A 13,344-nucleotide genomic window follows, 5' to 3' on the forward strand; every position below is an offset into this window, starting at 1 on the left:
ACACAAAATAATGAAAAGAAATAAAATGCTATATAAATAATATCTACCTTGTTTATATTAAAGCCAGAAAAAAATACATTTTGCTGCTATAAGAGGATTTGTTTGGTATCAACTTACATAAAATTACTTCGTTTTATTTAAAAAAAACATAAACGATATATTAGATTTAGTCACAATAAAAATGCTAAAATTTTTAATTGAATAATTATTATACAAAAAAAATCAAATAAGGACAAATGCATTGTACTGTATGTTGTAGATTATTAAAAATGTATCAATATATATTTTGTATACATATTACAAGTTTTTTGTAAAATAAAATTTTTTATAAAGTTTTACTTTTTATAATGTATCGAATTCTTGTAGAAAAGAATCGGTTTTTTGTAGAAGTGCTGAATTTAAGAACTTGTGACATTATGTATTATATACACATAAATATGGCATTAAAGAATGATAACGTATCTCTTATCATATTAAAATGTTGGATAGTTTGAGAAAAAAATAAAGAATATATATTATAACACCATATTTTTTTTATTTAATGCTTTTTAAAACTAATTAGAAACGTGATGAGAAAATTATGAACACATTGACAAATACATATACACATAGAGAGATAATTAAAGAAATATATGTGATACATAAATGTGTGTTTTATTTCTAAATACCCAGTAAACACAAAATAATAGTAATATAACATTGATGTTATAATTTCCCAGTCAGTAATGTAACTGTTATGTACGGGGCATGTTACATTGCAGTTGCATTGTTCAGTGGGAAATTATAACATCGATGTTATATTACCGTTTACTACTTTGTGTTTACTGGGTAATATCTGTTTATTTGAAAAAAATTTTTGACTTCTAATTTATATTTTAATCAATGTTACAAGAGTGTTTGTAATTATGAAAACATTGCGCGCGCGCGCACACACACACGCACACACCCAAGTTTTTCTTTAGGATAATAATAATCTAAAATAAGTATTTTGAAACATGCACACAATATACATATTTATTTATATTTTGTACTTATTTAACTTTGTGATATTGATCAAAATTTTCGCTCTTATTTAACTTTTAGCTTGATTCTGTATGTGTGTGTGTGTGTGCACGCGCGCGCACAATAATGTAATTAATATTTCTGTACAGAAACAAAAATCCAAGTCAATTAATTAAAAGATTTTAAAAAGATATTTTAATAGCTTTGAAATTTATTTTGTACTTACTTTAGAAAAATTTTGAATATTCAGATTCAAACCTGGACGCGATATTGGTTCCTTGGAAGCTCTACTGGACAGATTGTCTCTTCGGATGGATCTACCCAGAGGTGCACGCCATATCTTTTCAATGGACGGTGATCGGAAGCTTAGCCTCGATGAACTCGAAGATGGTGCCTCCTACGTAGTATCCAGCTACAAGACTTTCAAGGTAAATAACTTTTGTCAATGATAAAAATAAATAATTGTAGAAAAAACAAAGAAAAATAGATTATTAAAGAGCATGCATTTATGTGCAAATTGTGTGAAGTTAAATTTAAAATAAATTATTGAAACGTGTATGTTGATTGTTCTATAAAGTGAAATATTAAGCACATGATATGTAATAGTTTTATCAAAAATAATTATATAACAGATCTATTATATACATAGTGATAACTTGTCTCTTAATAAAAAAAACTATATATATATATAAACGCGATCATAGTGAAAATATTAATGCGCTCGGATAAAGCATGAGCAGATCGACCTCGATACTCATGAACTTGACTGATGTCATAAAGAATATTTTAAGAGACGATTGACTTCATGAATGTGAACATTCTTACCTTTTTTTTTTCCTTTTATCCATAACTTACAAAAATCTTCTTTTGAAAATATAATTATTTATTAATTCTCTAATTTTTAAAATTTTTATTATTTGATTTTCTAAGCGACCTGCAAATGTTAGTAATAATATAATATTAGTAATAATTAATCAATATGCCAATATAAGTATTAGTAATAATGTTATATATATGTTATATATAATCATGATAAAGATGTTATATATATTTAAATATCCAGAAATTAGTAGAAATGTTAAATGATAAAAATAGATCTCTTAGAAATAGCTTACATATAGATTTTCCTATAATTTAACGGTAAAAAAATGAAAAAGAAAGGGAGAAAGGAAGAGAGAGAAAGAGAGAGAGAGAGAAATATTGAATCTTTCTTTTGTTTACTGTATTCAGAGATAATCGATAATACAGTTCAACAAAAATAACTTTTTTCAAACAAAAAGAAATAGATAATCATGTAATTTTTTCGACGCTAAGATTAACTACGACCTTTAAATTACTTTATTTTATCACATTTATCAAAAATTTGTGATTAAAAAAAATATTTTAATATATTTTAACGTATTATCATACAGCTATAATAATATATAATGTATCGAAAAAAAAATCATCGGAATTAGTGTATATTAAAATATATATTGTTAACACTCTTTCAGCTCTTAAAAGAAATTTGTTGTGTCGATTATAGTTCATAAGTGATTAAATATAAAATGTGGAAAAGTTGCAAATAAATCTATTAAGAAAATATCAAACATTTTTCAATTATACATGTTTATTCAATTATTTATTTTCCAAATAGCTAAATATACAAATTTGATGTAAACATTAATGAATTTAATATAGCAAAAACTATTAAAAAATCTTCTTTTCTTTGTTTTTTGTTTTTTTGTTTTTTTTCCTTTTACATTACTATATTGTTACTTAACATTTACTATATTGTTTTTTTTTTTTCGTTTCTATTTTGAATTTGTCAATTTTGACATTATATTCACCGAGAAATCTAAAAAATCTTTAAATTTATATAAACACAATTGAAAGATACATGACAGATTATCAATGATCTAATTCACAACTTTGCCGGAATAAGTTTTATTCATATTTACTTATGAATATCTCATTAATCGATATAACAGATTTCTTTTAAAAATCCTAACAATACAATTAATTTTACAAACTTTGTTCTAGCATACATCAGATATCATAGTTACAACAATTATATATTTAAATCTTCATAGTGATAAAGAGAGGAGAGATAATTTAAACTATTTCTTTTTATAAAATGTATTGAAGATTAAATATTATATACATATCTGTGTTTATGGTTAAAAAATTAAAGCTGAGTTATGTATAGCATGGAATCTTTTTTAACTCTAGCAAAGTTATAATTTATAACCTTGCAAACTGCGGATCTATAATCTTTATTAGTTAGTTGCAATTAAATTTTTTTGACTAAACTTTATTCTCAGTACGCATGTATTATATAAATACAATGAACATATATACTATTAACACATATATTGCAATTATTTAGATGAAACAGGATTTTCCTTTACATATAAAATAATATTATATAATATTACATAATTACACACAATTGTATGTGACATATTACTGATTAAATTTTAGAGAAAAGTCTTATAAATGTATTTTCTTATTTTATCTTCAATTTTTGTTCTTATATTTTTTTGTAATTTGACTGCCAACACGATATACATATAACGACATTATGTGTATATTCCCAGCAACGTGCCCGTTGTACACTTTAAATCGAATTTACACATTGCTATTATCGTTATTATTATTATGAAAGGAGTCATTTATATAGTAACTAATATTCTAAATTAAACGACATTAATCGAAATTTAAGTGTGGAATAAAAGATTAAACAAGATAAAAAATATAAATGCTAATATTGCGGTTAGCGGATGTAGCGTGCTACTAAATGTGCTGGAATATAGATTTTTTTTATATGACTCTTAAAGGGGCGCGACATAACGGTGATTTATAAAAATGCTGCGTATAATACTACCGACGACGTGTGTATCTGGCCCAGATCAACTCCTTAAAGCAGGCCGCACGCAACGCAGGATTATGTTTGCTTGCTTGAGGGGGGTGGGGAAGGGTCGCTACTTTCTCCCTCTTTAATTTAACGTCAATGCCCATACGAATTTTAATCTTCTTCTCTAAGAATAGGCTGAATCATTTTAACTTATGTACTAAGATCTAATAATTATCGATCTAATTCTTTTCTCTTTATTGTTTTAAAAAAGTTTAATCAAAACTCGATATTATAATCATCTAATTATATACTTGTTAGATTTATTAGTACAATGAATATAAATAAGTTTATTTTGTCTTACGTCATTCGGCATTATAGTTTACATTCTTCCACTAGTTCGAAGGTGTGATCAATTTAATTCAGGGTGCATCCTGATGCAGTTATGATACAGTTACTTCGATCATCAGCTATGTGCATAAAATCACTCTTTAATTCGCCAAAAGGGCTGAAGGTTATACACGATTCTATCATTACACAATCAGGCTTTCATACCGATTGGCCTCGATTAGCTTCTCGCAAAATTAGTGTTCTCAAGTGCATAACCTACATTACGATTTGATTAATCACAACAAAGGAGCAAGAAAGAAAGAGATTTAAAAACATTAGATTATATACCTTTTTAAAACAAAAAAAATTAATAAAGAATATACTGAATGCATTGAGAATCATATACAAAAGAACATTGTGTGCGTTTCTTTCAAAATTTATATCAAATTAATTTACTAATCAGTTTTTGGATTTTTTATTGTTTATTATTTAAACTTATTTTTCTTATAAAAATAGATATTAGATAAAGTGATATTAAAAAATTGCATCAATTGGAATAAAAAAATTATAACATATGAACTTGGAAAATATGGTTTCTATCATAAAAAATGTTTAAAGATTGATAAGAGTACATGTGTGTGTGTATGTATTAATGAAAACGATGGAATTAATTAAAAGTAGATAGATTTTATGCAAAAGAACTTATATTTATTTATATTTATTTATTCTATAACTCCTTATCATTTATATATATATATATATATATATATATATATATATATATATATATATATATTAGCACTTACATATATGTATTAAATTCTTGTTAAAATTATGCTGAAACTATCTATATAATAAGAATTATGAATATAAAATGTACATACACATAACGTTATTTACTTAATGAAAGTTAAATAATATGGTTGAAATATGATTTCTTTAAGAAATCCAAAAAAAGAAAACTCTGAATTCGAATCACATACACATATACACACACACAAAATGTTGCTTGGCATCAAAGATAAATTTGCGCAAATTCGTCCTATACATTTTATTTCTTTCTCCTCTACCTCTTCCCTCTCTTTCTCTCTCTCTCTCTCAATTCCTTTCTTAATTTTTATTTGCCTTTCTTAATTTCTTAGCTTCCTTCATTAGTTTCTTTCTCTTTCTTTAAATTTATATCCGTCTTGAATTCACATTTTTGCATGAAAATAAGTTATTTTATCATGATTTTTTTATCTTTATTACATAGAATCATTTTGAAATTTATGTACACAGAATATTCCAAAGTTAAATAATAAAACTTTGTCCCTATGTTCTGTAGTATAAAACAAAGAAAAATGTTATATAAACATTGATACGAAAGAATACTTTATTGGAAAATTATAATAAAAACATGAAATATAAAGGCTGTTAATGTAATAAAAAGTGTATGTAACAATGTCGATTAGATTATAAATTTATCAATGTCGATCAGATTATTTTACTTTAATCTTGAATCATATGATATACGAATATGTTATTGCTATGGCAACTATTTATATCTATCGATATTTCAATGTTATTATTATTTGAAAAAATCTTAAAATAACAGGAGCAAGTAAATAAAATTAATATATTATGAAAGAGCAAAAAAAAAGTTGGAGAAAACATTGTAAAAGCTTTTTTATAGTAACCTTCTGCTTTTATCATTAAAAAAATCTCAAAATAGCAGGAGCAAGTAAATTAATATATTATGTAAAAGTAAAATAATGAAAAAAAATTATAAAATTTTAGCTTTATCTTAAAATCTTTTTTCAAGATAATTATCCTTTCAAAAAGTAATTTGATTATTTAAAAAAGAAATTATTGATTTTATAAACAATATTTTTATTTTTATTACAGTAAGAAGTGTCAAATTATCTTTTCCATTAACGTTTTTTGTGTTGAACGAAATGGCATGTCGACCTATTTTGCATTCTCATTATCATTATTTCTGACAGCTTAACATATGGTATACGTCCTTACACTTACACTATCGTGATAAGAATTCGTGCCATTAATTAGTTTTTATTATATGTTCGTTCACCTTCGTTCTCTTTCCTCCCTGCAAATTGCGTGTTGGTTCCTCGCGTTGCTTACAGTGTTATTGATGACCTAAATATTACTCACAAGAAATCACTATTGCGTCGTATGAGAATCAATTCTTAAATATAAAATACTTACCAATGCATTTATTTTAAAAATAATAGCAACATGGCAGTACTTGATAAATATAATAGAAGCTCTATTTATTTCGGTTAATTATTATCTTCCAAAATTATTGCAAATATAGAAATCAGAAATAGAAAAAAAACATAACAAATAAATAGATTGAGAGTAAAAAAAATATACAGTGTATCTTAATTTTGATAAATTAAAAGTTATTGATAAATCAGCATAAAATTTAAAAAATTGTTTTTTTAATCTTACATACTTAGTGCGTTTGGACTGAAAACTAACGCTCACAATATAATTCACTTTGTGACAGCCATATTTGAAATACGTAATATGAAATTAGACCATTTCCAACAGAATTAAAAATTGAAATGTTTTAGCTCTCATCTATGGTGTGCATGTAATCAGTTATAGTGTCAGGATATTGTGATATGGACAGTGGCGTAGACGGGGGGGAGGGGGGGGGAGGAAGGTTCGAGCTCTTACCAAAACTTCAAGTTAATGACTAAAAGCCTAAAAAAAAAAGTTTTGTTGATTAAGTCTTTGTTTATATCAAATTTAAGAAATCAAGCAGTGTGCATTATAATGATTTTTTTTCCTAAAGAGATTGTTTTTCTAAAAAAAATTTTAAATTAGATCTTAATATCTGACTGTTTAATTTGTTGTTCCGTGTTTTAAGTTAGATGCTTAATATTAGATTTGTTGTTCTGTACTGTATTAAAAAATTTTGTAATTTTTAAAAATAAACAATATACAAAACAAACAATTTAAAAAATAAATAATAGTCATCAAAAATAGAGAATTTTTTAGCTTCCCCTCCTCCAAATAGATTTGGTTACGCCTGTGGATATAATCGCAACTGAACATCAAAAAATCAGTTGATCAATGTTATGATTTGATCAATGTTAAAAATCAGTTGATCAATGTTATGATTTGATCAATGTTATGATCATGATCATAATTACTTTATTTAATTACACTATGTCGTTATAGACATAAGAATAATTTCGCTCTCTATCACATCTGAAACGATTTTAGATTACCGAAAATAAATGTTGTGCCTGTAAATAAATATATAGTATCGCAAATATCGAGAAAAATATCGTTTTATGCTTAAGAGAGAACGTAAAATTCCATCAAATGGACTTCACACAATCCTAATTAAAAAATTTGTTAAATAAGCTTATGTGTATAGAAGCTATTCTTACAAATTGTTCAAAAACTCATATGATTTATATCTTTTATAATGCACAAACTAAATTCGTTTATAAAATTTATTGCTCTCACTTTTTCATATAATTGAATTTGAACACAGTAATTATATGTACACAATTTTGTTATTCATTTAAAAAAATATGTTACTTGCATTGTTGCCTTCTTTCCATGATCCGGGTTAGTCATCTTGTTGCATCTTGTACACATTCATACATCACTTCGTGAAACACTTATTGCGAGACAGTTTGTAAAGAGAATTACTAATATAACGTAAATAAATAAATAAACAAATAATATATGTATCTATGTGTATGTAAAAAAAATTAGTAATCTATTTTTGATATATCATATATATATATATATATATATATATATATATATATATATATATATATATATATATCAGCAATCGAAATATTTTATGAATACTATGCTCATAATGTTTTATCTTATATATTCATATATAAATATAAATACATATATATATATATATATATATATATATATATATGTATATATATATATATATATATATATATATATATATATATATATTGTAAATAATTATTGTAATTATTGAATCTTTTTTCAAAAAAAGTTATATTTTGCATTAAATATTAGTTATCAAAATTTGATTAATAACTTAATGAAGTAATTATTGATCGCAAATAATATTTTATTTTAGTAATAATAAAATTTTATCCTGAGGATGTAGACTTATTTTGAGAAATTAGTTATTTTAATTGTTTTTTTAAAATAAAGATGATTAAAAATTAATAAAAATTATTAAAATCGGATAACATTTTGTAGATATATAATTAAATTAAAAACTATTAATAAAATGGAAATAATTAAAATTTATTCAATTAATATAATTAATAAATTACAAATTTGATTGATATAATTTAAATTATAGATTTTCCTTATAAATTTCTTTTATAACTTTGTAATATCGACGAACGTGATTTCTTAGACGGTATCACCGAGAACGTATGAATCACAGAATAGTGAGTGGGAAGCGGAGGTGGGAGGGCAATTCCTGCTTCCGCTAAGAAGGCCATTGCAGAGGGTGGCAAGAGAACGGGGGAGAGACCGTATCTCATTGACCGTTGGTCAACCGACCTCTTGAGATCAATAAACACCAAGCTCTCTTTGCTTACCTTACATGTGCTTACCTCTAGCGCCGCTCTTGAAGATTTAAAATAATCTCGAAATTGGTCATTATTTTAAAGAATTAATATTGTGTCGGTTGCACTCTATCATTACTGATTACGTTATTAGCTGATTACGTTAACTACTTTCTACACTTAACTGGTTTATGTAACTGGTTCTTAATGCCATAAATTTTTTACATGATACTTTTTTTATATAATTTAATATATGATATATATATAGATCACATATTAAAGTTATACTTTAATGAATATACATTTTTAATCTCAAAGAATAATAATAATCAATTTAAACTTTTTCGGATATAATTTTTATATTATAAGCAAAGCAGAGATCATCCTTTTTCTTTCTCGAACGAAAAATCATAGATTAAAACAATAATTATTTTTTAATTATTTTCATCAATATGTCTTTTAATCTTTTCTAGCTTCTTAATTTTTTCTAATGAATTATAATTTCTTATTTGTCATATTTTTTTGAAATTTGATTTAACATATTCTCACATATATAATTTCTGTTCATGAACATGCATTCTTATTATGTAATACATATATCTAATGTTTTTTAAAAATTTTTCATCATTTTTTATACTAATTAAAGTAGAGAATAAGATACTAAAAATTTTTAAAACTAAAGATTTAAAAATATTATACTTTTATTCCTTTTCTTCAATTTTATAATTTTTCGAAAAAAAACTACTTATATAAATATAAAATAAACAAATATAGATACATAAAACTATTAAATATATATTTAATATAGAAATTATATATATAGTCAGCCAACAAATAAGTGATCCAAATATTTTGATTTATAAGGTCCTGTTTTAAAATACAATATTATTTCATTTGTTAGCCTCTTTTTCCGAATTTACATTCTTTTCCAGAGTTTATTTCCACACACACAAATATATTTCTTTATTATATCGAATACTTTCCTATTTAGCGTCACAAGTCGACACAAGAATCAATCTTTCTTCGACATCAGTAAATAACAAAGATAGAATAACGTTTATGTCGACTTGTGTCGCTAAATAGAAATCACTCATTGTTTTCATCGGTGATTACATGCTCCACCTTTTCATTGAATGTAACATTCATGCGCGCGAAATTGACGACAATCCCGGCATTGATATCTCCGCGATTAAGTTATTCCTTGCTATGATTCTAGTTACTAAAGTAGTTTGATAATAAAATAAATGTGTAATACAAAAAATATAATAAATACAATAGGCACTAAATACATAAACGCCCGATTAGATGTCATTTATTAAATATACTTTCTGATTACAAATGATAAATATTTTAATAGTTTTCAATATTCTTCGCTTCTATAAACACATACGTAAGACACGTACATATATATAAGATATTTATTATTTTTTTATAAAATTTTATATATAAAGTGTATTTTTTATAATGTAAGTTATTTATGACCTTATAATAGTTTTTTCCTTCATTTACATTTGTATTAAATAATTTCTATAATTTTTTTGTTGTATCAATAAAAATATTTGTTATTAATATAACATAATAAAATACCAATGCATATATATATATATATATATATGTGTGTGTCTGTGTGTGTGTGTGTGTGTGTGTGTGTGTGTGTGTGTGTGTGTGTGTGTGTGTGTGTGTGTGTGTGTATGTGTGTGAGTGTTACAATTAAGAAAAATTAAAAAATTATTAAAAATTAAAAATTAAAAAATAAAAAAAGATTAATAAAGGAAGAAAAATTAAAAAATAAAGAAATATAAATTAAATAATACTTTTTTAATATATACTTTTATTTTTAGAATTATTTTATAATTATATTATATTTTTTTCATTTCCTAGTTTTCAATTTTTTCTATTCTTTCTTATTATTATTTTTTTAATACATACATATACATGTATACATACGCGCGCGCTCACGTGTGTGTGTGTGTGTGTGTGTGTGTGTGTGTGTGTGTGTGTGTGTGTGTATTTATATTTATATTTAAGATTTTTTTCACAATCTATCGAGATATCTAAAGAATTCTTGAGCATTAGGGTTGACATTGGAGTTTATCGAAAAGATTTATATTCGTGGCTTATCAACAGCGCGATATTTTCTAGCTTTTTTTAGAATTAATCAACCCATACATTGCACGCGACTGTTATAATTATATATTGCTTTATGTACATTATACATATAATAAATATTTTAAGTCAAATTTTTATTTTATTATATCTGTATTTTTATTTTTATTTTTATTTATTTATTTTTTTTAGACTCAATTTTTTTATCACCTTCAATACAGCCTAAACATGTAATTCTCTTTCTTTCTCCCTCTTGAATTGCTATTATTTAAAAATAATTTTGTCTATAATATGTTATCATATTACATAATAATATAATTTTATAATATAGAGATAGATTGAAGTTAATATAAATTAAGAAATATAAATGTGTTTAATTTTTACTATTATTCTAAAACAAAACTACATGATAATTTTGGATTTAAAATTAACAGTACATGTAAAATACAATGATGATGATGTGAGATAATAAAAAATCGATTGATAAAGTCTTTTCAGTTATATCTGAGCTTATTATAAAAATTTATAAAATCTTTGTACTTTGCATGTATTTGATGCATAACGAAGAAAAATATTCGAAAGATAATTAATACAATGTAACGATATTCGCGATAACAGATAATGATATATTATCAAATTTAACTGTTAATCTATTTTTTCAATTCAAGAATAGGTGGAAAAATTGAAAAGCTTTAAAATAATTAAAAATAATGTAAATTTTGTTTGTGATTTTATTCTATAAATACAATAGGTCTTTTATATTAATTTGAATATCAAATTAATTATAAAAATTAAAAAGAGAAGAGACGTTTTATATTGTTATAAAATAATCATAAAATAAAATAGAATGAAATTTTAGTTGTAAAATTTTCCTGCTATAAGACTAAAGAAAATGTAATGATGAATAAGAGAATGATATATCATTGCTATTAACTGGATGAAGGATTAACATATATCAAAGTAAGATGGAAAGAATTGATGTATGAGAGAATAAAAAGTAGGTTGATTCTCTTTGATTTTTGGATTAATTTATTCTCTAATGTTATTATCATATCAGATATTTTATATTGAATATTCATGAATTATTAATTGATCAAGTAATAATTGCATTTTTTTCAATTATTATTTGCAACTAGTTGCAATAATTTAAATTGCTATAAAAGATTTGACTCTATCAAATTGTTATCGCAACTTGTTATGTTTCTGCTTGTTGTATGTCTATTTGTTTTGTTTAAAATAAAGTTAGTTATTTGAATTTCTTAAAGATTTCTGTTAAATTTAAAAACAAAGTAATTATCGTTAAAGTAATTATAGTTAAATAAATGTTAAAATTTTTTATTTTTTCTGTTATTATATTTAATTGAGCTTATTTTTTTAACCATTTTAAAAATGATATTTGAAAAAAATGGAAATCTACAATTTTTAAGAAGAAAAAGTATTATAGTTATTTAATTATTGTTAAATTAATTGTTAATATATAAAAATATTTAAGAATATTGACGAAATATGTTATTGTAATCGCAAAGTTTATTTCTATAAGAAATTATGATAGAAAGTGTTATGTATGGTTAACTTTACATTAATAAGATAATGTGCGTGCCTCCAGATCATAGCTGAGTTTTTATTAGACTATTAGCCCCGTTAGCTTTTTTTCTTTTCTACGATATATACTCTTAATATTGGTCTTAGTCCATCAAGTTAAGTGCTTTAACATGGGCTGAGCTTCCTGTAGAATCGAGTTTTTTTTCTAATCTTGGGAGATTTATTAGGAAGGCGTGGATATCTTTAATTTCCGCAGTTGCTTTTATTACCTTTTATCGGGACAAACATTAAACTGATAAATTTAATAGTCTATTAATATATCTTGGAACTTGAGTCTTTATTAAAGATTACTAATACTGATTTTTATTCTCATAGAATAAAGTAACAAATATATTTCAACAGAAAATTTAATAAAAGAGATAAAATTTATAAACGTGATTTAATAAAGGGATAAAAATTTTACATAATTCAATAAAAAAGCTTCCAATAAAAAATGTAATGGAGAAAGAAATATTTCTATAAATGATTTGATACATTAGCAGATCTGTTAGTGAAAGAAAAAATGAGCAAATAAAACGTTATTTGACAGGAAAAAGAGCTTCAATATATATATATAGACAATTTACTACTGAGAAGAAAAGATTTTAACAAGAAAATTTGAATCGATCTTTTAGCAAAAAAACTTTAGTAAATAACTTATTAGAAAATGAAGTTTTTTAGTAAATGATTAGAAAAAAACTTTTTAATAAAATAGAAGAGAACACTTTAGCAAATTATTCAATAGAGAGAAAAATGTTTATGTATTAGAAAAACTTATAAATATACATTTAAACATTTCAATAAATATAATTATTATTTCAGTATTACTGTGTTGATATATATATATATATATATATATATATATATATATATATATATATATATATATGTATATGTATATATAAATTACAACGCAAAATTTGAACCTAATATAAATCGTACGTTTTCCTTATT

General features: G+C 23.7%; 1 protein-coding gene across 5 annotated transcripts in view; it reads left to right on the forward strand.

Annotated features, from left to right (window-relative positions):
• The window catches only part of Dcx-emap (Doublecortin-domain-containing echinoderm-microtubule-associated protein), a 36,715-nt gene that overhangs the window by 6,193 nt on the left and 17,178 nt on the right, over positions 1-13,344 (forward strand). For all 5 annotated transcript variants that reach the window (XM_083087098.1, XM_083087097.1, XM_083087094.1 and 2 more), the window contains one exon: positions 1,253-1,430. In XM_083087098.1, coding sequence (XP_082943224.1) covers positions 1,253-1,430 — 178 coding nt within the window. The remainder of the gene's footprint in view (positions 1-1,252; positions 1,431-13,344) is intronic.

The sequence above is a fragment of the Camponotus vicinus genome, unplaced genomic scaffold (assembly GCF_025532165.1).
Source record: "Camponotus vicinus isolate PSW18456_S1 unplaced genomic scaffold, iyCamVici1.0 SCAF_13, whole genome shotgun sequence".
Classification (NCBI taxonomy): Eukaryota; Metazoa; Arthropoda; class Insecta; order Hymenoptera; family Formicidae; genus Camponotus; species Camponotus vicinus.